The sequence below is a fragment of the Acipenser ruthenus genome, chromosome 10, assembly GCF_902713425.1.
Source record: "Acipenser ruthenus chromosome 10, fAciRut3.2 maternal haplotype, whole genome shotgun sequence".
Taxonomy (NCBI): domain Eukaryota; kingdom Metazoa; phylum Chordata; class Actinopteri; order Acipenseriformes; family Acipenseridae; genus Acipenser; species Acipenser ruthenus.
The window spans coordinates 28201127-28227097 of NC_081198.1; the positions used below are offsets into that span (position 1 = coordinate 28201127).

Below are 25971 nucleotides of genomic sequence, written 5' to 3' on the forward strand. Positions count from 1 at the left end.
ACACACACACACACACACACACACACACACAGTGCTTATAGTAAGTATTCACCCTCCTTGGACGTTTTCACAGTTTGTTGTGTTACAACCTGAAATCTTGATTCATTTAAAATTGGATTTTTTTTCCTTTGATTTACACAACCTACTCATCACTTTCAATGTGTGAAAAAATGATGGGGTGATAAAACAAATCAATTAAATAAAAACCTGAAAAGTCTTCATTAGATTAAGTATTCACCCCCTTTGCTATGACACTCCTAAATAAGCTCAGGTGCAACCAATTGCCTTCAGAATTCAAACAATAAGTTAAATGGAGTCCATCTGTGTGCAATAAAAGTGGTTCACATGATTTCAGATTAAATACACCTGTCTCTGTAAGGTCCCACAGTTGGGTAGTGCATTCAAAGCAAAGATACTACCATGAAGACCAAGGAGCTTTCAAAACAACTCCGGGATAAAGTTGTGGAAAGGCACAGATCAGGGGAGGGGTATAAAAAGATTTCAAATGCATTGAATATCCCTTGGAGCACAGTCAATTCGATCATTAAGAAGTGGAAGGTATACGGCACCACCCAGAATCTGCTTACAGCAGGCTGTCCTCCCAAACTGAGCAGCCAGGTAAGATGGGCATTGGTCAGAGAAGCCAGCAAGAGGACAATGACAACTCTGAAAGACCTACAGCGTTCCATGGCTGAGATGGAAGAAACTGTCCACGTGTCAACAATAGCTCAGGTACTTCACAAATCTGGCCTGTATGGAAGAGTGGCAAGAAGGAAGACATTTCTGAAAAAAAGCCCATGTAAGATCCACTTGGAATTTGCAAAAAGGCATGTGGGAGACTCTGAAAAGATGTGGCAAAAGATTCTGTGGTCCGATGAAACAAAAATTGAACTATTTGGCCTAAATGCAAAGTGTTATGTCTGGCGCAAACCCAACACAGCATATCACCCAGGTAACTTGATATTATATTTCGAAATGTCATATTTTTTCAAGTTTTGTCAGTTTTTCGTTAAGTACATGGAAAAGTACAAAGTGGTACGTAATTCAATATGTTAATGTCACACTATTCAGCAGGTTTCATTCGGCTTTATGAAGCAAAAATTTTGGTCACCTGCGTCCATCACATACCTGTTTCTGCTGTCTCCGATTAACGATTGCTACGGATTCATTTTCCCTGCCGGAATTCTGAATTTGTGTGGAATATCCCACTTATGATATTCTTAATACTTGTATTCTAATGTGTGTACATGGCTGAAACATTTATTCTGAATACTGAATACCAGAGTACTAGTGAAATAAAAAGCAGTGGTCATACTGTGTGTTGAGATTTCTTATCACAGTAAATACAAAAAAGTACCATTTTAACATGTTGACCCTTCTTAAATGGCACTGGTAAAGAGGAAGTGTCCAAGACTAGGAATCCTCGTGGTTGGCTGGTTTCAACATTACAGAGACATAAATAACTTCTACTAGAAGCCTATTGATAGAGGCTTGTGAAAAAAGGGAAATCTCTCAAGTTTCTTCTGGCTCACAGGTTATTTTTTCGGTCTTTCACCAGCTAGAGCTTCTTTATTTAGAAGGCTGAGCTCCAATGAGCATTGGGTGGTAAAGTGTAGACCACAGGAAGTGGATTTGGCAGCTGGGTACAGTACTGACATGTGTAACGTTGTGCTCTTTGGAATACGCTATAGGCTTTACTCGTGAATAAAAGATGTTAATGTTACCTCTTTAGCATTACAAACACAAATCCTTTACTGTTTTGCTGTGGATTTGTTGGTTTTTTTTTGTGGGTTGCTTTTTTCTCCAGACATGGGCTTTATTTCTAAGCCCTGGTAATTTTTGTAGTATTTCTGTCATGCATTCTCTTTATAGCATTCATCTTTATGTTTTATGTGAAGCAGTTTTTATTCCTCAAGACAAACCGATCGAATGATCAAAGTCTGCGAGATCTGCTGTCCTGCACTTTCAAAAGTGATTTAAATGTTTTTAAAACCCATCCATGAGGGGGAAATGGTGTGTACTTCACCTCCAATTGACCAGGCCAACCATACCTGTGAAAATGTGTTAGTTTGAATGGGAGGCCTGCCCTACTTGGAGGCTTAACTCAAGGGAGGAACCCAGAGGAGAGGAGTGGAGAGAGAGAGAGAGAGAAGAGAGACACAGGCCTGAGCCCTCTCCAAGCCAAGAGAGGTCCTTCTGTTACAAACCGCGACTTCTGTTTATAATTAATAAGTTCAATTTAATAATAGCTTGCTCTCAAATGCTTTTACCAGCCTGACTTTCACAACACGTCCAAATTATTTTACACAGATGTTTGTGTGACCCATGACATGGATCTAAATATTTGGTCAAAACACAGAATTTATACCCATTTTTAATAAAGGCTGTCATCCATGTTTCCGGGACAACAAATGGAGCACTGTCATTTTATTGACATTAGGTTTGGAAACAATATAACATGCAGTCGACAGAAGCGGACAAGGTGTCGGAAAGCATTTAAGGGACACTGTACAGTAGGGCTGGTGTTGTGAATAGGAGTCTACAGCACAAGGAATGTGATGACTTTGCAAAGTCTTAACCTTGCAGGCTCAAGGAGCATGTGGCGGGCTGGAAAGCTGCCCTTAGTCAGGGCATTGGTTCCTCAGACATCCTTATCTGGTGTAGCCAGTTAAGGTCACTGGCAGGCAGGGAATGTGGAGAAGCCTGCAGTAACCCTTTCTCTCTCCTGACACCACACCCCCTTGCAGGTGTCCCTGCTTGGTTGCAGGGTTTGAGGAAACCTAAAAAGGGAAGAAGGTAGTGGCAGTTGTGCATAAATATACAGGTTGTAGCTACAAATGTGCATTCAGAGCTGCTGAGAAAGAATTCAGTTCAGAGGGCGTTGTTATCTGTGTGATTGCATTTTAAGGCCGATAGTTGCAAGTGGGTTATTATGTGGATAGTGTTCTTTTGTATTTTAGACATAAGTAACAAGCTGAAATAAAGTGTATTTATTGTAATTAAAAAATTTCTATAATTCTCCTAGCTTACTGTTTACACCTCCTTTTGCTATGCACTGTACTGTTTATTTTTAAACCATTTTATCCAAAGGACCATCCTGGGTCATTGATTCCAAAGTACCGTATTCCTTTAAGATCCCTCGGATTTAAGACATAGCCCAAATTTCCCACCCTCAATTTGAGGAAAAAATAAAACAAATATTCATTTACAAAAGACACCTCAATTACGCAGATGGAGGCAGTTTGTGGCCGTCTGCTGTCACACAGAGCATTACAGTTATGTGCTGCTTCTCATTTCCAGTCCTGATTACTCGCACCTGTTTTTCTCCCAGTTTGTGAACTGTGGTATTGCTTGGCATGCCGCAAAATATGCGGTCTGATCAGCACTTCCGATCTGTCTAAGCTGGTACTGTTTGTTAGAAAGGCTGAAAGTGTAAAAGCTTATTTGAATTCCTCAGGAAGCTAATGACGCTTCTTTGAAAATGGCTGCCTGTATGTCATGGATGATTCGAGATCAGACAGTAACGTTTTGGTTCGTCTTTTCTCTGCAGTCTGTTGCAGTTTTTGTACTCTGGTAGTCACCTCTTTTGTTGGCAATTTCAATACATGCATCACTATACTGTACTCGAATTTAAGACGCAGGCTATTTTTGAGAAGAAAAAAAAATGTTTAAAAAGTGTGTCTTAAATTCGAAGGAATACAGTAAATTTCACTGCCCTGTAGCTCCTATCTTCTAAGAGCAAATCTATTTAGCCATGAGAATGTCCTGTTGCAGCTCTGTGTTATGTGTATGGTGGAACTTCCTTTACATGACGGAAATGCAGACACAATGCAGTGGTTCTGTACCAAGGGGCAACTGGCAGCTACTACTAGAAAGGAAGGGGGGAGAAAACAAAAAAACAGAAGACAACTATTAAATGTATTAAATGTATTTATCTTAATGCTAGAAGTCTCAGAAACAAAATGTTAGAACTTGAAGCTACTGCACTAACAAGTAACTACGATGTGATAGGTGTTACAGAAACTTGGTTGTCTGAGAGTGATGAAGACGAATATAATATTAGTGGGTACACACTGTATAGGAAAGTCAGGCAGGACAGAAGAGGTGGAGGGGTAGCACTATACATAAGAAATAGTCTGGAAGCCCAGGTGTTAAATCAGGACAAAGAAAACAATGCAGAATCAATAAGGGTCAGAATAATGGACACAAATTCAAAGGGCATAATAATAGGAGCATGCTATAGACCGCCACATTCAGATGCTGAGCAAAATAATCTGTCATAGAATGACATTCGAAATGCGTGTAGAAAAGGAGAAGCCATACTAATGGGGGATTTCCCCCGTATAAAATGGGAGAACCCGGTGGGGAGCACGACGGACGAAATTGAAATGGTGGAAATGACAAATGACTGCTTCCTAACGCAATTTGTCAAGGCACCGACTAGAGGGGAGGCATGCCTTGATTTAGTCTTTTCAAATAATGAAGACAGAATAAGAGAGCCATTGGCAAATTCGGAGTATTTTTTAAAACCCCAAAAGCAATGACTAAAGCTAAGGTTTACAATTTTAGAAAAGTAAACTATGAAGGTATGAAACAGAGACTAACAGAAGTAGATTGGAGTAAAATACAGAAAACATCCATAGAAAAAGGATGGCTGTTTTTTAAAAATGCAGTACTAGAGGCGCAAAACAAATACATCCCAAAAGTAGACAAATCTAAATCTAAAACAAAATGGCCAAAATGGTTTAATAGATCAATTTAAAAAAATATTCAGCGAAAAAAGGCACTTTACAGAGCGTTTAAAAGGGACTAAAAACAAAGTACACAGAAAGAGTACTTGGAACTGCAAACACAAGTCAAAAAGGAAGTTAGGAAGGCCAAGAGAGACAGAAATCAATATTGCTAAGGGGGCTAAAACCAATTCCAAAATGTTTTTCCAATATTATAACAGCAAGAGAACATTCAAAGAGGAGGTTAAATGTCTAAGAGACACAAATGGCAAAATCATAGATGAAGAAAATAGCAAATATATTAAATGATTACTTTTCACAGGTTTTTACAAAGGAGGACACAGACAACATGCCCGACATGCCGACCTGTTCCTATCCAATTTTAAATAACTTTAGCATAACAGAGGCAGAAGTGTTAAAGGGACTAGGATCTCTTAAAATATACAAATCCCCTGGGCCGGATGAGATCCTCCCAATAGTACTCAAAGAAATGAAAGAAGTTATTTACAAACCGCTAACCAAGACCATGCAACAGTCTCTTGACACAGGGGTTGTACCGACAGACTGGAAAATTGCAAACGTAATACCGATCCACAAAAAGGGAGACAAAACCGAACCAGGTAACTACAGACCAATAAGCCTGACTTGTATTATATGTAAACTTATGGAAACTATAATAAGATCTAAAATGGAAAATGACCTATATGGTACCAATATCCTGGGAGACAAGTCAGCATGGTTTTAGGAAAGGGAGATCGTGTCTAACTAACCTGCTTGACTTTTCTGAGGAGGCAACATTGACAATGGATAATTGCAAAGCATACGACATGGTTTATTTAAATTTCCAGAAAGCTTTTGACAAAGTCCCGCATAAAAGATTAAATTCTCAAACTGAACGCAGTAGGGATTCAAGGAAATGTATGCACATGGATTAGGGAGTGGTTAACATGTAGAAAAGTACTGATTAGAGGAGAAACCTCAAAATGGAGCGAGGTAACCAGTCGTGTACCACAGGGATCAGTATTAGGTCCTCTGCTATTCCTAATCTACATTAATGATTTAGATTCTGGTATAGTAAGCAAACTTGTTAAATTTGCAGATGACACAAAAATAGGAGGAGTGGCAAACACTGTTGAAGCAGCAAAGGTCATTCAAAATGATCTAGACAGCATTCAGAATTGGGCAGACACATGGCAAATGAAATTTAATAGAGAAAAGTGTAAAGTATTGCATGCAGACAATAAAAATGTGCATTATAAATATCATATGGGAGACAGTGAAATTGAAGAAGGGAACTATGAAAAAGACCTAGGAGTTTAGGTTGACTCAGAAATGTCTTCATCTAGACAATGTGGGGAAGCTATAAAAAGGGCCAACAAGATGCGCGGATATATTGTGAGAAGTGTTGAATTTAAATCAAGGGAAGTAATGTTAAAACTTTACAATGCATTAGTAAGACCTCACCTAGAATACTGTGTTCAGTTCTGGTCACCTCGTTACAAAAAGCATATTGCTTCTCTAGAAAGAGTGCAAAGAAGAGCAACCAGAATTATCCCGGGCTTAAAAGGCATGTCGTATGCAGACAGGCTAAAAGAATTGAATCTATTCAGTCTTGAACAAAGAAGACTACGCGGCGATCTGAGTCAAACATTCAAAATCTTAAAAGGTGTAGACAATGTCGACCCAGGAGACTTTTTTGACCTGAAAAAAGAAACAAGGACCAGGGGTCACAAATGGAGATTAGATAAAGAAGCATTCAGAACAGAAAATAGGAGGCACTTCATTACACAGAGAATTGTGAGGGTCTGGAACCAACTCCCCAGTAATGTTGTTGAAGCTGACACCCTGGGATCCTTCAAGAAGCTGCTTGATGAGATTCTGGGATCAATAAGCTACTAACAACCAAACGAGCAAGATGGGCTGAATGTCCTCTCGTTTGTAAACTTTCTTATGTTCTTATGTTCTTCTTATACTATTGGTACCCCTGGGGTAGCAACAGAATGAACCAGCATATACTAGTAATCTATTGCTAAATCAGTATCAGTGTTACCATGTAGGGGGCCACTGTGCAGTATTTATTGTTGGTAATATTATGGTCTGCTATTGGTCCTGCTAAGGTATCCTCAGGGTAATTCTCTGGTTTATGGTATCTGAATGTGAATCTTCAAATGGTTCAGTAATGAAATCCAACAAAGATGGATTGGTTCACCAACAACTTAAATCCCATCGACCAGGGGCTGTTTCCCAAGAGCCACTTCAACCTAACCGACATCCTGTTCCACCTTAAACAAAACAGGGAAGCCAACAGCTGATAACAAACCAAGACATGTGCCATGCAGCTTTGATGTAAATGACCAAAAGCAAAACCTAGTCAGGATAATGTGATCCAGCAAACTGAACCTCACTCATGCTTTAAATATAACTGTTCTAATTCCAGAATCTCAGCAAGGCCCTGATGTGGTCTCACAATGAAGGCTTGATACAGTCCCCTGGGGGCATCGGCGATGGTATAAGCCTTAGTTAGCTGACCATATTCCCAATGAGTTTTAGCACATCTCACATTCTTCCACACCGTCAGGAGGAAACACAACAGCTGCATTGGAAACATGAGTCATAATGCTACGTTTCCCTCAGAAATAAATGCTTATCCCACAGGCATGTTGCTGTGTGCCAGGGGGACTCTAGCTACACAGTGAGGAAATGCAGAGCCAGGAAAGGGTCCCGCAGCCGTTCAGAGATCACTGCTGGCTTTCTGAACAGTGGCCCTTTGCGATAGCAAAATATATACACACTCCTTTAGTATTGTGTAACAAGACAACAGCATGAACGCTTTGCGAAATGTGAATTGTGCTTCCTTCTCTTTTTGTGTGAGGTGTTTCTAAGAGTTGTGCTTTTACTGCAAGTAATTTAATTGAGAAAACAATCAACAGCATAGAAAGTGTAACAGGCACTGTGGACTTGTGTGATGCACTGCCGTGATGGATACTGCGGAACCCGAGATTAGGGTTTTGACATTATTTGCTAATGGAAGCTTCATCTAAATTTAAGTACAATACAGAAGTTTAAGTAAATCTTATCTAATATTACTATCTCTTCATAGATCTAAAATGTTCCTAGATGAAAGATGCGCACCTAATGTTAATTAGCACGGTGAACTGTGATATTTTTCTTGACAATCCGATTATCAACACAGTGACCCCTGTATTTGGGAATTGCCATACTTTTTTTTTTTTTTTAATTTAGTAGACGCCAATTGATTTTACTCAGTTTTTCTCCCAATTTGAAATGGCCAATTGTATTTAGGCTCAGCTCACCGCCACCATCACCGCGCTGACTCGGGAGTGGTGAAGACAAAAACACGCTGTCCTCTGAAACATGTGCCGTCAGCCGACCGCTTCTTTTCACTCTCCAGGCTCGCAATGCAGCCAACCCAGAGCTACAGCATCAGAAGACAACACAGCTCTGGCCAGCTTACAGGCAAGCCCGCAGGCGCCCGGCCAATCTACAGGGGTCCCTGCTGCGCTGTGAGCCGAGGGCACCCTGGCCAACCTAATCCCATACCCCCCCCCCCCGAGACTGCATGCAAAAACTTGGTGGGCTGCAAACAGTGATGTTCATGCATAGATTTAGTTTCAGTGTCTACATGGAAAATCTGAGGATAAAATGTATTAGTATGTACTCTAGCAGCCTCGTCCCAAATTTTCAATCACTGTGCGTGAAAAATATTTTTTTCAAGCGAACCAGAGAGCTAAGCGGAGGTGGGTTATTGTTGATCATCACAGTTAATTTAATGATGGAAGGCAACACAACGAAATTGGATGTGCCGGCCTGTTTAAAATCAACAGCGTGACATTCTTCAATTTGTCAGTTTTTCTTATGTATATGGAAAACTACAAAGCCGTATGTAATTCAATATGTTAAAGTAACATTATTCAGCAGGTTTCATTCGACTTTATGAAGCAAAATTAGTTAATTCTGTAGGGTGATGCAAAACATTTTACCATAGCTGTAAACTGGAAACATGAAATCATTCAAAAACATTACCAGTCCCAAGTGAATTTCATTTGCATCACTACAGTATTGTGGAAAACAAACTTTGTGCACCCTTCTTACCAGTACTTAAATAACTGAAACAGCTACCGGCATTTAAAACATATTATTATAATTATTATTAGTCACAGTAGTTGTAATTTTGCTTTAAATAATTGTATTTTAAAGATTAATCAGAAAACAAAAGCAAAGCAGGTTGTGAATCTTAATAAAACAAATCCTGTTTAATTCCAAACACTTGCACTATCAAAAGGGGCAATAACTGCGTTGTTTTTATGTGTCATGCTTAATTTACTGTATTATAACGCGACGACACTGCTACTGCATAGCCCTAGTCCGAATAGTGGAATATTAGTAGCCATGGAAACGATCGGATGGTCTTTAAGAACATAGGAAACGTTGCAAACAAAAGGTCATTCAACCCATCAATGGACATTCAAACTGCTAAAAATAGAATGCTTGCTGCCCTCTGTCCTGAATCTGTCTTCCCTCAAACGTGTCCTCTGATCCTGGGGCTGTTCTGAGTTTGAAATAGTGACTAGGTTCACTTTGCTGACCCCTTTAGGGTTTAAAGAACACTCCCCTAACCCTTCTATTTTCAAGACTAATAGGTTCCTCCTATCCTCAGAACTCAATAGCCATGGGATAGTCAAGCATCTCTTCTCTGAACTCTCTCCAAAGCCGCAATGTCGTTTTTGAAGTGTGAAGAGCAAAACTTAACAGTCTTCTAGTGTTATCTCACCAGTGCATCCTACAGCCTTGATTTATATTACACACATTTACTATAACCAACCAGTTAGCCTTTTCAATTGCCTCCCCACATTGCCTGGATGCTAAGAGCAACGAGCCCACTACAACACCAAGGTCTGGTCCTATTCTGAGGCCCACATGCAATACTTTACATTTGTAAGAAGGTTTCTGTCCCTGGTATTGCAGCTATTCACTGTTCTCCTCTTACAGAACTAGCCCAAATATATCCTTCCCATCTGATGTATCTGGTCAAGCTATCCCTTAAAAGGATCAGCAGAGCCCCAGCCCGTAAGCCCTGGGTACTATTATTAGGTGAGTGTGTCACTCAACAGGGCAAGCAGGCAGACAGGCAGAGAGGCAGGCAGGGTAGAGTCTTGCTGCTGAGCTTTCACAGGGGGGCTATTCTCTTTCCTTTCTTTCACTTTTCTGCTTAATTGTAATTCAGGTGTTCCTACCAATTGTCACATGTTTTTTAAAATGCATATTCATAAAACAAAAAGGAGGTTGAGTCCTATGATATCAGCTGGGGTCTTTGTTTCTTCCAGAAAATGTAAGGAAAATAGAATCAATCATTGCAAAACAATAAAAAATAAAAAATAAAAAATAGCGAAATTGAAACTAATTTACACATAGGCTACCTGTGATCCAGTTGCTCATTGTCTTCAAATTGTTAAACTACTACTACGTTGGTATTTTTAGTCCCTGTGTTTTTATTTAACCCTTTGCAGCAACGTTACTCTGAGCACGTGATGCGTTTTGTACGTAGTGAAAATGTTGAAAAGTCTGAGCAAGTTTAAAAAAAGATTGAACAAATATGAAGCGAGGTGATGCCATATGGATAGTCAAGGCAGGTGTGAGCATGGTGCTTTCCTGTTAATAATCATATGTGGTAGGTGTAATGTTGTTGAAGCTGACACCCTGGGATCCTTCAAGAAGCTGCTTGATGAGATTTGGGGATCAATAAGCTACTAACAACCAAACGAGCAAGATGGGCTGAATGGCCTCCTCTCATTTGTAAACTTTCTTATGTTCTTCTTATGTTCTTCTTATGTGGGGGTGGGGGAGGGGGAGGGGGGGAGGGGGGGAGGGGGGTGGTGGATGGGCGGGAGGTCTCAATGTTTGCAGGGCAAGGAATAAGCCACTCTTAGGAAAACGTCACAAGGACAGTCGTTTAAAGTTTGCCAAACAGCATTTGAATGATGGATATGAGTTCTGGTCAAAGGTTTTGTGGAGTGATGAAACAAAAATCAAGCTATTTGGTCACGCTGATAGTCGTTATGTTTGGAGAAAGTCTGGTGAGGCGTACAAAGAAAATAAGAACATAAGAAAGTTTACAAACGAGAGGAGGCCATTCAGCCCATCTTGCTCATTTGGTTGTTAGTAGCTTATTGATCCCAGAATCTCATCAAGCAGCATAAGAACATAAGAAAGTTTACACCATACCTAATGCCAAGCATGGAGGTGGTAATATTCTTCTATGGGGCTGTTTTTCCTCTAATGGCACAGGACATTTTTGGTATTGGAACTACATGGTAAAATGGATTCCATAGCATACCAAAAGATATTGGCCAATCATCCGAAACCCTCCGCTACAAAACTTGGTTTAAAGTGCAACTGGACGTTCCAACACGACAACGATCCAAAGCACACATAAAAAATCTACTTATGGTTAAAGAAGACTAAAACCAAGGTTCTGGAATGGCCTAGCCAAAGCCTCAATCTAAATCTGATTGAGAATCTTCTTTATGAGTTGAAGGCTGTGCACAAAAGTCCTCAGAATTTGAATGAAATGGAACAAATTGGAGTTGAAGAATGGTCAAGAATCACTAAAGAATCATGCCAAAAGCTCATTAACAAATATCCTAATTGTTTAAAGCTAGTAATTTAATTTTCTTTGTCAGGGTATGAATACCTTTTCAATTCGCATTTTTGGAGTTTTGCAAAAAAGAAAATGCTGAAATAAATAATTGTAGACATTATTTCTTGTAACTTTTTTTCCTCGTCCACAAAAGCAGAACTTTTGCTACAAACGATTTTTCCTATAATTATTTGTTTTCGAGAAATTTCTAGAAATATATAGACAGATAGATAATGAACTGAATAATCATCAGAATAATGTTTCGTGCCCATGTATTTAAGTGTCCTTAGTTCTGGACAAATGTTAATTTAACTGTTCGGGGGGGGAGGCGGGACTATGCTCCCTTTAAAGTCTTGCCTTCAACAACCCAACAGCTGTGGATATCTGCTCAAAGGGAGTTTGAGCTTCTTGGCTCCTGAGCTGCCAGCACTCCAATGCAATTGAAGAGTTATGTTTAAGACTCTACAGTTCAAAATATCATTCATCAGGTGTATTTGACAAAACCAGACTGTCCTTCAAAAGAAAATGATTCACCTCAGCTGTCCGGGCAGAAACTTTAAGATAAGGAACTGGATATAAGCTGCACACGCAAAAGAGGGCCCTGCTGCATTGCAGTATTTGTGAGCCAGTAAGTTGACCACCAGGACCATATAGGTCACTGTGATGAGTCAAAGGGGTTTCGGTCTGTAATTCAGCCTCCCGATAGTAGAAGGCATCAAACCAACTTGGGACTTCCCTTACCAAGGTCTCGTGACCATGACGAAAGTCATCTTTATGAGGGGCGGCACCTTGGTGAGGGGCGGAAGTACGAGTATGTAAATTCCAGCCACTGGAGTCAAGTGAGTTATAAGGACACTTGTCAGTTGGGGATTGGTGTTCCACTGACTACAGGTGCGGGGCGTTGCATACTAAAGGGAACGTACTACTGTGTTCGGGGTTGGTCCTGGAAAGCATAGGCGGGGTGAATAGGCAGAGGGAGAGACGAAGAACTTGGCTTGTTTTCATTTTGTCGGCACGGGGGCGGAATATTCATTAACATTTTCTTTTCTGTTTTATCCCTTTTTTATGTCCGAGGTTACCGTGAACAAGACTAAAGAAGTTTCTGAACCCTTCTGTTTACCGTTATTCCAGCACCCCCTCCCTCACGCCATTCTTTTTTTGTTTTGTTTTACTTTTATCATGTAACAAACAATATTAATAAAAACTTTTATTTTGTTACACGCAAATTACTGTCTGGACATTCCATTGTTACTCACACGCCTCACAGTCACATATATGTAGGGCTGTGTTCAAAGGTTCGAAGGTTCATTCGCTAGCCAGGAATTCAAAGGTAGTTCAAAAGTTTTGAAGGTTCGTCAGGCAGCATTCATGCACTGTATGCTTTTTTTTTCTTTTTTCTTCTGTTAACAGAAACTGTTTGACAATGTGTGAATACCATAAAATCACACATTAAATGTCACATGCATGCAAAATCTGATCTTTTGATTTGTATAATGCATATTACTAAAACAAAACTGGTATTAAAATCCACTACCAAATCGTTATACGTAGCAACTCTATATGGAGCAGGGTATATTATGTCAAAGCGCTGGGGGGGTGAGTACCTATAGCGATTGTATTGCTTCCGTAAAATATGTACTGAATACCTAGTGTACATGAGAAGTGCTGTGGTAGTAGAAGTATGAAACACACTAATCATTTTAATTTAAATTTAAACTGAGCACCGTGTTGAAGGATCATTGGTCAGGCTGTGAATCTGAAGGAAAATGAAGACCAAAGAGCATTCTACAGAAGTTAGAGATAAAGTAATACAAATGCATAGATTAGGGAAAGGGTACAAAATAATATCCAAGTGTTTGGATATCCCAGTGAGCACAGTTGGATCAATAATCAGGAAGTGGAAGCTGTATCACACCACCCAGGCACTGCCAAGAAAAGGCCGTCCCTCAAAACTCAGCGCTCAAACAAGAAGGAGACTTGTGAGAGAAGCCACAGAGAGGCCAACAATCACTTTGAAGGAGCTACAGAGTTCAGTGGCTGGGAGTGGTAATAAGTAATGGTGCACCAGTCAACCATATCAAGAGCTCTGCATAACACTGGCCTGTATGGGAGGGTGGCAAGAAAGAAGCCGTTACTCAAAAAGTACCATCTGAAAGCACGTCTGGAGTTTGCCAGAAAGCATGAGAGTGACCCAGCTGCGATGTGGGAAAAGGTTCTGTGGTCAGATGAGACCAAGATAAAGCTTTCTGGCCAAAACTCAAAGCGCTATGTGTGGCGCAAACCTAACACTGCCCATGCCTCAAGACACACCATCCCTATAGTGAAGTATGGTGGTGGCAGCATCATGCTGTGGGGATGCTTCTCATCAGCAGGCACTAGGCATCTTGTTAAAATTGAAGGAAGAATGGATGGAGCAAAATACAGGGAAATACTGCAAGAGAGCCTGCTTCAGTCTGCTATAAAACTGAAGCTTGGGAGGAAATTCACCTTTCAGCAGGACAATGATCCCAAGCACAAGGCCAAAGCAACATTGGAGTGGCCCAAGAACAAAAAGGTGAATGTCCTACAGTGGCCCAGTCAAAGTCCTGATCTCAATCCCATTGAGAAACTGTGGCACTATTTGAAAATTGCGGTCCACAAGCGTCGTCCAACCAACCTGGAGCAAATCTGCCAATAAGAATGGGCCAAAATCACTCCGACACTGTGTGCAAAGCTGGTACATACTTACCCCAAAAGACTTAAAGCTGTTATTGTAGCGAAAGGTGGCTCTACCAAATATTAATGTGTGGGGGTTGAATACTTATGCAAGCAAGATATTTCAGTTTTTTTATTTTTCTTAAATATTTCCCCAACATAAAACTAATGTCACCTTACAATAATTGATTTTGAGTTTCAGTGTTTTAAAATAAAATATCAAACAGAACGAAATTTCAATGTACCATTTGTAATTCAGTAATATGAGAGAATTGGTCAGGGGTCTGAATACCTTTGCAAGGCACTGTATATACTGTGTGTGTGTGTGTGTGTGTATATATATATATATATATAATATATATATATATATAATCACAAGCAGCATAAATGACATGTACATAAACAACTCGCATTTTTATTACTTATAAAAACATGATTACTGTTCTATACAACGTATTTTTAAACTACATGTGAATGTTTTATTCCATTTACATGGATTACCTTTAAGATAATAGGATTTTCAATCAAATATAAACTAGTAGTTATGGTGACGTCACCAGTAAATTATGCAAATTAGTACCATTGAAGGTTCGAATGCAATAAGACCTATTCAGTATTCATAGTTCTGTTCCCCACAAAGGTAGACTTCCTCCTCACCATGACCTTCCAGCCCTTCCCCCAAAGCCAGTACAATAACCACCCCTAATCCCTCCAGTGTATTCAATAACCCCCAATCCCTCCAGTGTATACATAACCCCCCAATCCCTCCAGTCTGGTGCCCCATCTGTCTTCCACTGCAAATCAGATTCCTGCAACTCAAAAAATACATTCACAAGTCAAGGAATTCAATACCACCCAGTAGTCTTATAAATAACAGTAGTTACGCATACCAAAACTCTTTGTAATTCATTTTCCTACTGTAGTATCAAGTGATCCTCAGTAAACACAATTACTTCAGAAGGAAATACCTCTCTGCTGTATACACCAAATCTGGTCAAATCTTAAACGTCCGGCCATCCCAGGAGATAATGGGAAACACACTGAATTCGATATTAGGAAAACATGTCCTGAAGCCCCAGACCATCCCTTAAAACTGGACACATTTTTATTTTAAGCATTTGTCTGTTTATTACAAGTGAGTGAAAGTTGATAGGAACTCTTGAATCTAATAACATCTTCAATCAACTGCTCGATACAGTAGGTTTCTGTGAAATGTGCTTGTTCTGTTGTTAATATACAGTTCCATACGTACAAACCGGATTCTGGTTTATTTATTTTATTTTTTTAAACTTTGCAAGAGCTTGTAACTCGGGCACCATTTTTTGTATCTAACATTTTAATGTTATAGTGCTACTTTGGATGTTAATTTATTATTGTGTGTTGTGTTTTCACACTGGACACTGTAATTTCTTACTTCCAGAGATTATGTAAAGCCTTTCACGTGTTTATACAGTACTGTGCAAAAGTTTTAGGCAGGTGTGAAAAAATGCTGTAAAGTAAGAATGCTTTCAAAAATAGACATGTTAATAGATTATATTTATCAATTAACTAAATGCAAAGTGAGTGAACAGAAGAAAAATCTAAATCAAATCCATATTTGGTGTGACCACCCTTTGCCTTCAAAACAGCATCAATTCTTCTAGGTACACTTGCACAAAGTCAGGGATTTTGTAGGCATATAGTCAGGTGTATGATTATACCAAACAGGTGTTAATGATCATCAATTCAATATGTAGGTTGAAACACAATCATTAACTGAAACAGAAACAGCTGTGTAGGAGGAATAAAACTGGGTGAGGAACAGCCAAACTCAGCTGACAAGATGAGGTTGCTGAAGACAGTTTACTGTCAAAAGTCATACACCATGGCAAGACTGAGCACAGCAACAAGACACAAGGTAGTTATACTGCATCAGCAAGGTCTCTCCCAGGCAGAAATTTCAAGGCAGACAGGGGTTTCCAGATGTGCTGTCCAAGCTCTTTTGAAGAAGCACAAAGAAACTGGCAACGTTGAGGACCGTAGACGCAGTGGTCGGCCAAGGAAACTTACTGCAGCAGATGAAAGACACATCATGCTTACTTCCCTTCGCAATCGGAAGAAGTGCCATCAGCTCACAATTGGCAGAAAACAGTGGGACCCTGGTACACCCATCTACTGTCCGGAGAAGTCTGGTCAGAAGTGGCCTTCATGGAAGACTTGCGGCCAAAAAGCCATACCTCCGACATGGAAACAAGGCCAAGCGACTCAACTATGCACGAAAACACAGGAACTGGGGTGCAAAAAAATAGCAGCAGGTGCTCTGGACTGATGAGTCAAAATTTGAAATATTTGGCTGTAGCAGAAGGCAGTTTGTTCACCGAAGGGCTGGAGAGCGGTACACGAATGAGTGTCTGCAGGCAACAGTGAAGCATGGTGGAGGTTCCTTGCAAGTTTGGGGCTGCATTTCTGCAAATGGAGTTGGGGATTTGGTCAGAATTAATGGTCTCCTCAATGCTCAGAAGTACAGGCAGATACTTATCCATCATGCAATACCATCAGGGAAGCATCTGATTGGCCCCAAATTTATTCTGCAGCATGACAACGACCCCAAACATACAGCAAAAGTCATTAAGAACTATCTTCAGCGTAAAGAAGAACAAGGAGTCCTGGAAGTGATGGTATGGCCCCCACAGAGCCCTGATCTCAACATTATCGAGTCTGTCTGGGATTACATGAAGAGAAAGAAGCAACTGAGGCTGCCTAAATCCACAGAAGAACTGTGGTTAGTTCTCCAAGATGTTTGGGCCAACCTACCTGCCGAGTTCCTTCAAAAACTGTGTGCAAGTGTACCTAGAAGAATTGATGCTGTTTTGAAGGCAAAGGGTGGTCACACCAAACATTGATTTGATGTAGATTTTTCTTCTGTTCACTCACTTTGCATTTTGTTAATTGATAAATATAAACTATTAACATGTCTATTTTTGAAAGCATTCTTACTTTACAGCATTTTTTCACACCTGCCTAAAACTTTTGCACAGTACTGTATATTTTTTAAAATGTAGTGACTTTTATTTTAACGTTTTTCACCACAAGTGTGTTTTTTCATGATGTGGTTTTGCACTGGAGACAGCAGCTTTAAAGTTGAATGTTTGTTTTGTGAAATGATTTGAAATGACAACAGTGGACATACTGCAGCAACGCTGAATTGTATTTCACCAGTAAATAAATATGTTAACTGCACTTCTTGAGTCTTTAGTGTGACTGTGTGCTGTGCTCTAGCTTTGAATTTTAAACATGCCAAATTGTAAACGTAATCTATCTACCTAATGTAAAAAATACTCCCTCTGCAATAATGCCTGTAATTTTGCCCCTGCCTGATCAAAGCCCCCCCCCCCCCCCCCCCCCCCCCCCCCCAACACACACACATACACATACACATTTTTGCCTTTATGACAATTTTACGCCCTGGGCGTTGACTCGGCAGAATCTGGTATATTTAAACAGTCTCTCTTATAGCTAACCCTTCATTTTGCAGCCTAATAAAAGCGAAAGAAAGATTATTTTAATTACAGGTAGGTACGGGTAGCAGTTTTAAAAACCCGCCCGTGCTATTTTTCCAGCTGGTTATCCGTGTATATGACACGCTAATCGTGTCAGCCTGTCTGTTTGTCACACTACATGGTGAACACGATAACTGCCTTGATTAAACATTTAATGCCTTCACTAAACATTTATCTTGCACTACTAGCTTCCTTATAGACATTACAGATTGCATTTGACAATTATCCGATAGACGTTCTATTTTATACAAATATTTTTAACCTTGTAAGTATTGTGGGTTGTTACGTGACTATGAGGATCCTCTGTGGGTGCACAGGTCTTTAAATAGGTAAGTGTGATTGTTCTGCTTTTTTAACTGTACTGCAGAGCTGTTTAAAGCTGTACCAGTGCCATGGACAGGCATCCAACCAAAGGAAAATAAAACAGCATTACTTCTTGTGTAAGCTTATAAACCTACTTTGGATTGGAACGGATTGCCTCCTGGCTTCAGATTTAAGCCTCACATCACGATGGTGGACTGTGTATAAATCTAGTAGCTGGTACTAGCATTTATTTCTAAACTATTTGGTCATTTTTTTATTTTGTGATTTTTTTTTTTTTTTTTATTAATACAAAGATGATAAGCCTTTGTAACATCAAACTTCTTTACAGGGATGTCCTGTGAGGGGTGGGTGGGAGGGTTATGGCATGTAGGGCAATAAACCCCTTTAGTTGGAAGGAATAATGATTCACTCTCTGTATTTTAAATATATTGAACCAAGAATGTGTAACAGGTCAGAGACCAGGCATGAACCGGCTACCTAACAGGTGTCTTAACCACTATGCAAAAGAGCCGGGCTCGTCTGCATTCTTGGTTAAAGAGCGTTCAACTCCATCCCACTGATGGGACAGGATCCACACTACCAGTGCATCACACAAAACTGTCAAACTAATATACCCTTACTTTATTTGAATATTATTTTTGTTATCTGTTTACTATCCCAGAATTTGTTTTGTTAGTCATTTATTACTTTTTCAGATATCTGGAATGTTTAAATGAAGTCAACATATTTCAGTAACGCGGCAGTCTCCGAGTAAGCCTGAGTATATAGAAATTTGTAAAATAAAGCCAGTATAAAAAATAACCACAAGGGGTCTGCACCTCACTTTTCCAGGGGGAAACAACCAAAGAGCAACATGATATGAATCACAAGAAATTCAATTTTAAAGGCTTGGTTACCACTCCTTAAGCCTTCTTTTTTATAATCTCCAGTAACCACTCAGAGAGTTCCAGAAAGCCTGTTTTCAACAAATCTGAGAGACTCCTACGCAGTGTCAGTGATGACTGGAAGGCTCCCACATTCCACTAGCTACAGCTGTGCACATGAAGGGTTAAGACACTGTGACAAGGAGGCAGGTCGTTCTAGTCAGTTCGGCAAGGCTCTACGCTGCTCTGATACGAGTAGGGTAATGCTGACAGTACAAGCAAGCAGATAACTGCTGCTGCTTCATGGTGCCTAATCACTTCCTCTGCTATAGGCTGTCTGATTCCCACTAGGTTCAACTTGACCTACATCACAGGAAGCCATTACACACCAGAACATATACACTTTGAATCTTTATCATTGTAACTGAAATATCTTCATAGCCTATGTAAAGAATAACATTTTTTAAAAAAGACCAAAAAATCTTCAACACAATAAAAAGGGGTCCAGTGACAACGTGGCAAATAAAAGGTAAAAAAGAAGTCAATAAACCTTGGTTAATACTCCTGTAAGAATCTCACTAGCAAGCCCATTAAGAAATCACAAGAGCTACATCAGGGAGTTCAGTGGACTAGAAGAGCTGCTGAAGAGCAGTCCACAGCCTTTTACTATAGCATTTCAAGAACTATTGTTTATTTGTTTTTCATATGGGTTCATATTGAGGAAGTGTTTTATGTTAGGTATAATTATAAGCAGACAAGAATTATTTAATTATGTGTCGACACATAATTAAATAATGTAACTTCAGCTTAATAATTATCCTACAACACAGCAAGGACAGAAAGCCCAGCAGGGTCACTGATACATGTGTCATGGTCCAGGAGAATGAGTCACACTGCAGTGAATGGTGTCTGTTAACTTTGCTATAATAAGGCTTGTGTTTGTTGACTCAGGCTCTTCCCATTGACAGAAAGCTGTAATGAGACCATCAAGGAGCTGAGACAGCGATGTTTTTTCAATACCATTTTCAAAACTGTTTTCTGACACTGGTCTACCTGAATCTGTTTAAGGTGTACTAGATTACTGGATTTTACAGGATCAAATGGGGGTCTAGTTTTAAAACAAGGTTGTCAAATTTCATATAAGGTAAACTCAGTTTACTAATACTAACCAGTCGTTGTATTACTCTATCATTCCTCATAACTGTTTAGTTCAGTCTTTCATTTCTAACAAGCTTTATTTACACAGAAAAACAACAAAGTCCTTCCTCTATGGCCCACAGGTTTTAGGGTCCCTAGATTAATCTGGAAGCCTGAACAACTGTTGTAGTTTAGCACCCAACAATGCTGCACTGATGGCCATGGCTACTTAAGATAATCATGAACCAATCAAATTGAGCATGTTTTAGAATGAACTTGAATGATGCATCAATTGTGTGAAATATGAATGTGTGAAAGGATTACCAGGCTGTACCCCTGAGCTCCACTTTCCTGTCACAGTAACAACTGCTGAAGCAGACACTGCGCAATAATAATTCAGCAGAGAATGGTGCTGATGACGTTTCGTAATACTGCTGGAAAAACCAACGCGACCTCAGCAACGGCATTGCTCTGTATTACCCCTGAGCACCAACGCGGTATTAAATAGGTTGGGGCGACTTCTGGCTTGACAGTATATGCAATAGACTGACACAGGGATTAATATGTGGCGTTTATGGGAAATCGTCACTGAGAATTAAAATAACCCGTACTAGATTATGCAGGTGGTACTAGTCACAGATTGTAGCACATTCCCCGTTACACGCATTCTAGCCACGTTACCACTGCACTGTTTTGGTGCATAATAATGGCAAAGGTTAAAATGGTCTTTAGGGAATTATGTTAAAGCATTAATCACATTTCTTGTAAAACTACAGCATCTGCACATTTGCTGGGATATTTTTAGGAAAACGTCCAATCACATCCTGAAGACGTTAAGAAATCTGATTCTGACGCAAAAAAAATATATCTGTATATCGTACTACTGTATTATAATATTGTTACATCACAGGCGGTATAGTTTCGTTTAAGTAGGTGGTTTTTATTATAAGACATTATTTTTTCTTTTTTTTTTCTTCTCATGTTTTGCGTATGATTATGTAGACAACATTATATTTTCTATTTGGACAGCTGTGTCATTATGGTATCTGCGCATGTTAACTGTGTGGCCAGCTGTCACTAAGCACCGTATTATCCGGGAGCTGTGTCCCTAGTATTAATTTAGCGTAGTAACATTCTATGGAAAAACTAGAATGCATCAACCCGAAAATAAACACTCGTCTCCCCTTACCTTTTCCTGAGCCCTGGTCAGTGTCTTTTGCACGTTGCTGGCTAGTTTTCCAGCAGTAACCCCTTTCCCCATCTCAGCCATCTTGTCTTCCTGGTTTATGATAAATAATCAGATAAGAAGGACGAAGAAGGAGAGAGAAAAACCGAGACAGAAACAATGGACTAAGCTTCTAAAGGTACCGTAATACTCTCCACAGAGAAGAACGCGTATGACAGGGAAAGCCTCTTAAAGGGGCAGAGCACTTCACAAAGGGAAACAAACGTAATGATGAGCAGGGGGCGGTCTCTTAAAGGGGCAGGGCGATTTAATTGGATGTGGAAAAAATAACCTCAGCAGGAGGGCCAAAATATTTGAGGTTCGCCCTCTAATACAAACATCAGTGTGCAGTGTAAATGATATATGTCAGCAAGTGTCAGAGTGAATAATGGATGCATTACAGGGGTTCGACATAAACGAATAACTGAGATATGCAGCACACACTCACTTTTGTGTACAATTAATGGACTAAAGACATACCTGATTAATCTGTTACGTAAATGGTATCTCCGACTTGCATTCTGGAATACTGTGTGTCATATCCACATCTCACTGTTCCAAGACATTGTCATGAGCTAGGGTTACCATGTGGCTCCAGATTAACCGGACGCTGTGAGACAGAACGGGATTTCAAACTTGCCCCTAAATTGAAATAAATGAAGGTGTAAATTAACCATCCTTAGCTACAATTAATAATGGTGCTTAAATACCCGCATGTGCGTCAAATAATTGTATTATACTAAGAATGAATTGCAGCCAGTCGCTATTTTTTTCTGTTTGTTAAAATTCAATCGCCCATATTATTCTGCAAATACAATCGCATCATCATCTCGTTGCTCTATCGATAAATTAGCTATTCGTTCATTAAGATCTGATCAGAAGCAGCTGATCCGTGTGACTTGTTTGCTGCGCCCAAGCAATTCCACCACAGCAGGATTAATCTCAGCAAAGGTGGAGCTCATTTATACATGAATTACTTTCAATTTAGGGGGAATTTTGAAATCCCGGTCTGTCTCAAAGCGTCCGGTTAATCTGGAGCCATATGGTAACCCTACATGAGCACAAGACAGCACATTGAAGAGACCTCTGTGTTAGAACCAAAAGAAACAAAATAAAAAGTTTTGAGCTAATGTTTATTCTTCTTTTGTATTTGCTACCTAGGCTCTGGCCTGTCATTTTAAATAACTCTTTGCATGTATCCATGTTATAGCTTACTAACTAACAGCTCCAGGCATTACATAGTGCACAACAGATCACAGCAGACAGTACTTGGGTGAATAGTATAGTGTAAGAGTGCATATTTTCTTCTTAATAATTTCTAATAAAGACTCCGCCCTTGTATGTATGTAATATAGATTGTGTCCCCTCTATATTTGAAATGACCTTGCAATACAAACATTTAGTTCTGCACCAGGTACTGTATCACATCTTCAATTAACAGCTGCTCTTTTAAAAAAGCAAATGTACCTTGTTTGTCAAATACAGGTTTTTTTTAAAGCTCTATACAGTAAGCTGACACATTTTCTGGAGTACACAGAGAAAACCCACACGAACACGGGGAGAACATGCAAACTCCACACAGACAGACCCCTGAGGCCAGAATCGAACCAAGGATCCTGGAGCTGTGAGGCAACAGCACTAACCACCATGCCACTGTGCCACCCTTATATGCAATAATGTAAGTGTTCTATACAGATGGATGGCGGTACAGACACACACAAACACACACACAAACACCCTATATCCTCACATTATGAGGTTCTCAATTACTTATGCTAATTAACGTTAATACCAAGTTTCGTAACTATTAGATAGGAGGTTCTCCAGATAGATGGAAAATGTGTGAAGTTTGACATACACATGTACATATGACCACCTCCACTGTGGGGCATAATAGCAGGTGTTGTAGTCATGTCTGCATTAGAGCTGTCTAATCAACAAAAACAACATTTTTTATCTGTTACGTCAATTCCTTAGCTTTCCACATGCAGGTATAATTCACAGCATATTCATTTCCACCAACCTAAAATTAGGTAAACATTTGCAATCTATCACAATAGTGCTTGTTAAAGAGCAAGCTGTTGTAAATGGAAGTCCCCACTTACATTTCTATTATGTTTGCCATCTTTCTGAGTGGCTGCTATTGCAATTACTTTCGATACTGTATTTCTTTCTGTGTTAAGGTGCGTTCAGGGGTTCAAGCACACAAACAGCTTTAGAGTCATTATAATAAGTGATGGCAAAAAAAAAATTGAAGCTACCTCACCATAGCAACCCCTACTGGTTAGGCACACCACAAGGCCAGATGGAGATCAGTCAGACTGGGTTCCACAGCTTCCCCCTGTGATAGGTTCATGAGGGTGACAATCAAATTGGGGAGGTTATACAACCATACACAGAGGGAAACCCAATATCCCTTTAAACAAAAGTTAATAGAATAATAATTTACAAGGAATGTACCTTGTTGTAATATCAGCAACACTAAGATTATACAGGCCATTGTTCAGACATCTGCTTTTAAATTATGGGTACTGTGGCAGGGCGGAGGCCTGCCCCTGTAAATAATATATTGGGGTTTGGTTTGAAAAAATGTATAACTTTAGTCACAAAGTATTTGCTAAATATGGCAGGGCTGGGAGGTTAGACTTCCCTCCCAGCCTTATTGAAGTTTAATATGCAACAGGTGGCCAGGTGTTAATTGACTAATTGATTATTGATTAACCCTGGTCACCTGCCTTTAAAAAGGGACTGGAAAGCCAGTCCTTTGTTTTTTTTTTTTTGTGTGTGTTATTATCACCGTGTTCAACCGGGATAATTGCTACAACTTTAGGGTAGGGATTAATTTAGTGGATTTTAATCCCTCCCAAGTTCATTAAGTTTGTGTAGGGAGAAGGTTCCTTTTAGTGGGAGCCGCGCACAGCCCGTGTTTGGTTACCTTTTATTTTCATAGCTATTTTACCCACTGTGTTTGTTTTGCCTTTGTGTAACTATGTACACCTGTGTATATGACCGTCCGTGCTAGGACTACCATTGTTGGTACCCTTGTGGTGGCCACCAACCACTGCAACTGCCTGATTGTTTATTAATAAAACCAGGATGCCGTAGCGGCATTTCAACTGCAAACCCTTTTTCTCGCATCTCTCCTTGGATACCCACATTGTAAAGGAACGCCCCTTTATGATTCACAGATTCATATTTTTCTTTGACGGGGTAATAAATACTGATAAAAGTACAGGCCCTTTCCCGGATCATTTGAAAACACCAGTCTGAAAATACTGATCTGCTCCTTCCCCCCCCCCACCCCACCCCACCCCACCCCGCCCCACCCCGCCCCGCACCGCACCGCACCGCACCGCACCGCACCGCACTTCAGTGTTTCTCCTTTGTTCTCCTTCCTTCCCCTGTGCTGCAGCATGGCCAGCTTTATATTGGCCAGCTGGGCCAATTAAACAATTAATAATATAATCCCCCAATTTGGTGATTGGGATCATGTGTTTAATTGGCGACCATTCCAGCTCTGGTCTGTAGCTCCACTCCAGAGCCAGAATGGTCGCCCATCACGTGACCCCTTCCATTAAAGGGACAGGACAACTTTGTCCTGCCACAATTACCTACTTGTTGGGTAGAAAAAGTGGGATAAAATATTCTTATAGTTCATTTGCTGAGGTTTCTACCTCAATGGTCTTTACAGTGCATATCTATATGCTTTACCATACTTTCACTGTTCTTTATTAAACTCTGCAATGAGTTTATTATGGAAAAATTATAGGGCAATGTCTAGAAGATGGAGTTCTGTGTTTTTTTCAGAGATGTGGAGGTCTTGCCAAGAAAGCATTTGCAATGCGATTTGTAGTATTGGAAAAATCTGAACTATAGAGAACTTCTCTTGCATGTGCTTAAAATGAACATTCAGAATTGTTTTCTCTGTCTGACAGGGGAAATAGAAAGTTAAGACGCTGCACATGCAGTATCAGTTTTAGAAAAGGAAATGCCATTTCTTCTTTGCACCAGACTACAGCAAAAACAGTGTCTGTTTCACTTTCGATGTGAATAATCACATGAGTCATGGTGGGATCATTTCCACCATCAAAGATATAAATAAGGAGCCTTCACAGACTGCAGGGTTTGCACTTCGTCTAAACAACGGTGGATCTAAATAATGCCATTCATTAAATCATTAATATAGGAGCCTCCAACAGAAATACATTGAAGAACTAACATACACTGTTATATGTGCAGTTTTTATAAATGCCCGCAATTAACAAAAAGATGACAGTATTACGATCCTTTGTACATGAATTGAATAGACCCCGTTTCCTCTTCTATTCTAACTATGAACGTACTTCTATGTTGAAAACATAAAAACATTTCAACAACAGTACAATCTTTCTGCTACAAATACTGTATATTTAAAATAGTTAAGATAATAGGAAGGGTCAAAATGGGTCTAAATGTTTCATAAAAGCATTTCTGCTAATAATCAAGTTCTAATTAAATTGTGTTTTTTCCTCTTAGGTTTCACCAATACACAACTCTATACAGCAGTTTGTATATATATATATATAGAGAGAGAGAGAGAGAGAGAGAGAGAGAGAGAGAGAGAGAGAGAGAGAGAGAGAGAGAGAGAGAGAGCTATAGGGTAATTTCACCTCTGCAGGGTCACTGGGTCAAAGTATGATCAAGCAAGTGCAAAACTATCTGAAAGCATGGATATCAACAAGAGGTATCTTAAACCAAGTACCAAGTGTAGTACTAGATATAATTTTGTTTTCTTCAAACAAAAAAAAAACTGTTTACAATA

The 25971-nt window shown here is 39.8% G+C and overlaps 1 protein-coding gene across 12 annotated transcripts in view; it reads right to left on the reverse strand.

Annotated features, from left to right (window-relative positions):
- Nucleotides 1–21387, reverse strand: part of LOC117402247 (myc box-dependent-interacting protein 1) — a 100616-nt gene extending 79229 nt beyond the window's left edge. For 5 of the 12 annotated variants that reach the window (XM_059032012.1, XM_059032009.1, XM_059032011.1 and 2 more), the window contains exon 1: nucleotides 21135–21387. In XM_059032012.1, the coding sequence (XP_058887995.1) occupies nucleotides 21135–21215 (81 nt within the window). In that variant the 5' untranslated portion in view covers nucleotides 21216–21387. The remainder of the gene's footprint in view (nucleotides 1–21134) is intronic. The other 7 variants (XM_059032010.1, XM_059032017.1, XM_059032015.1 and 4 more) reach the window with 2 other exon arrangements.
- Nucleotides 21388–25971: the final 4584 nt, after the last annotated feature.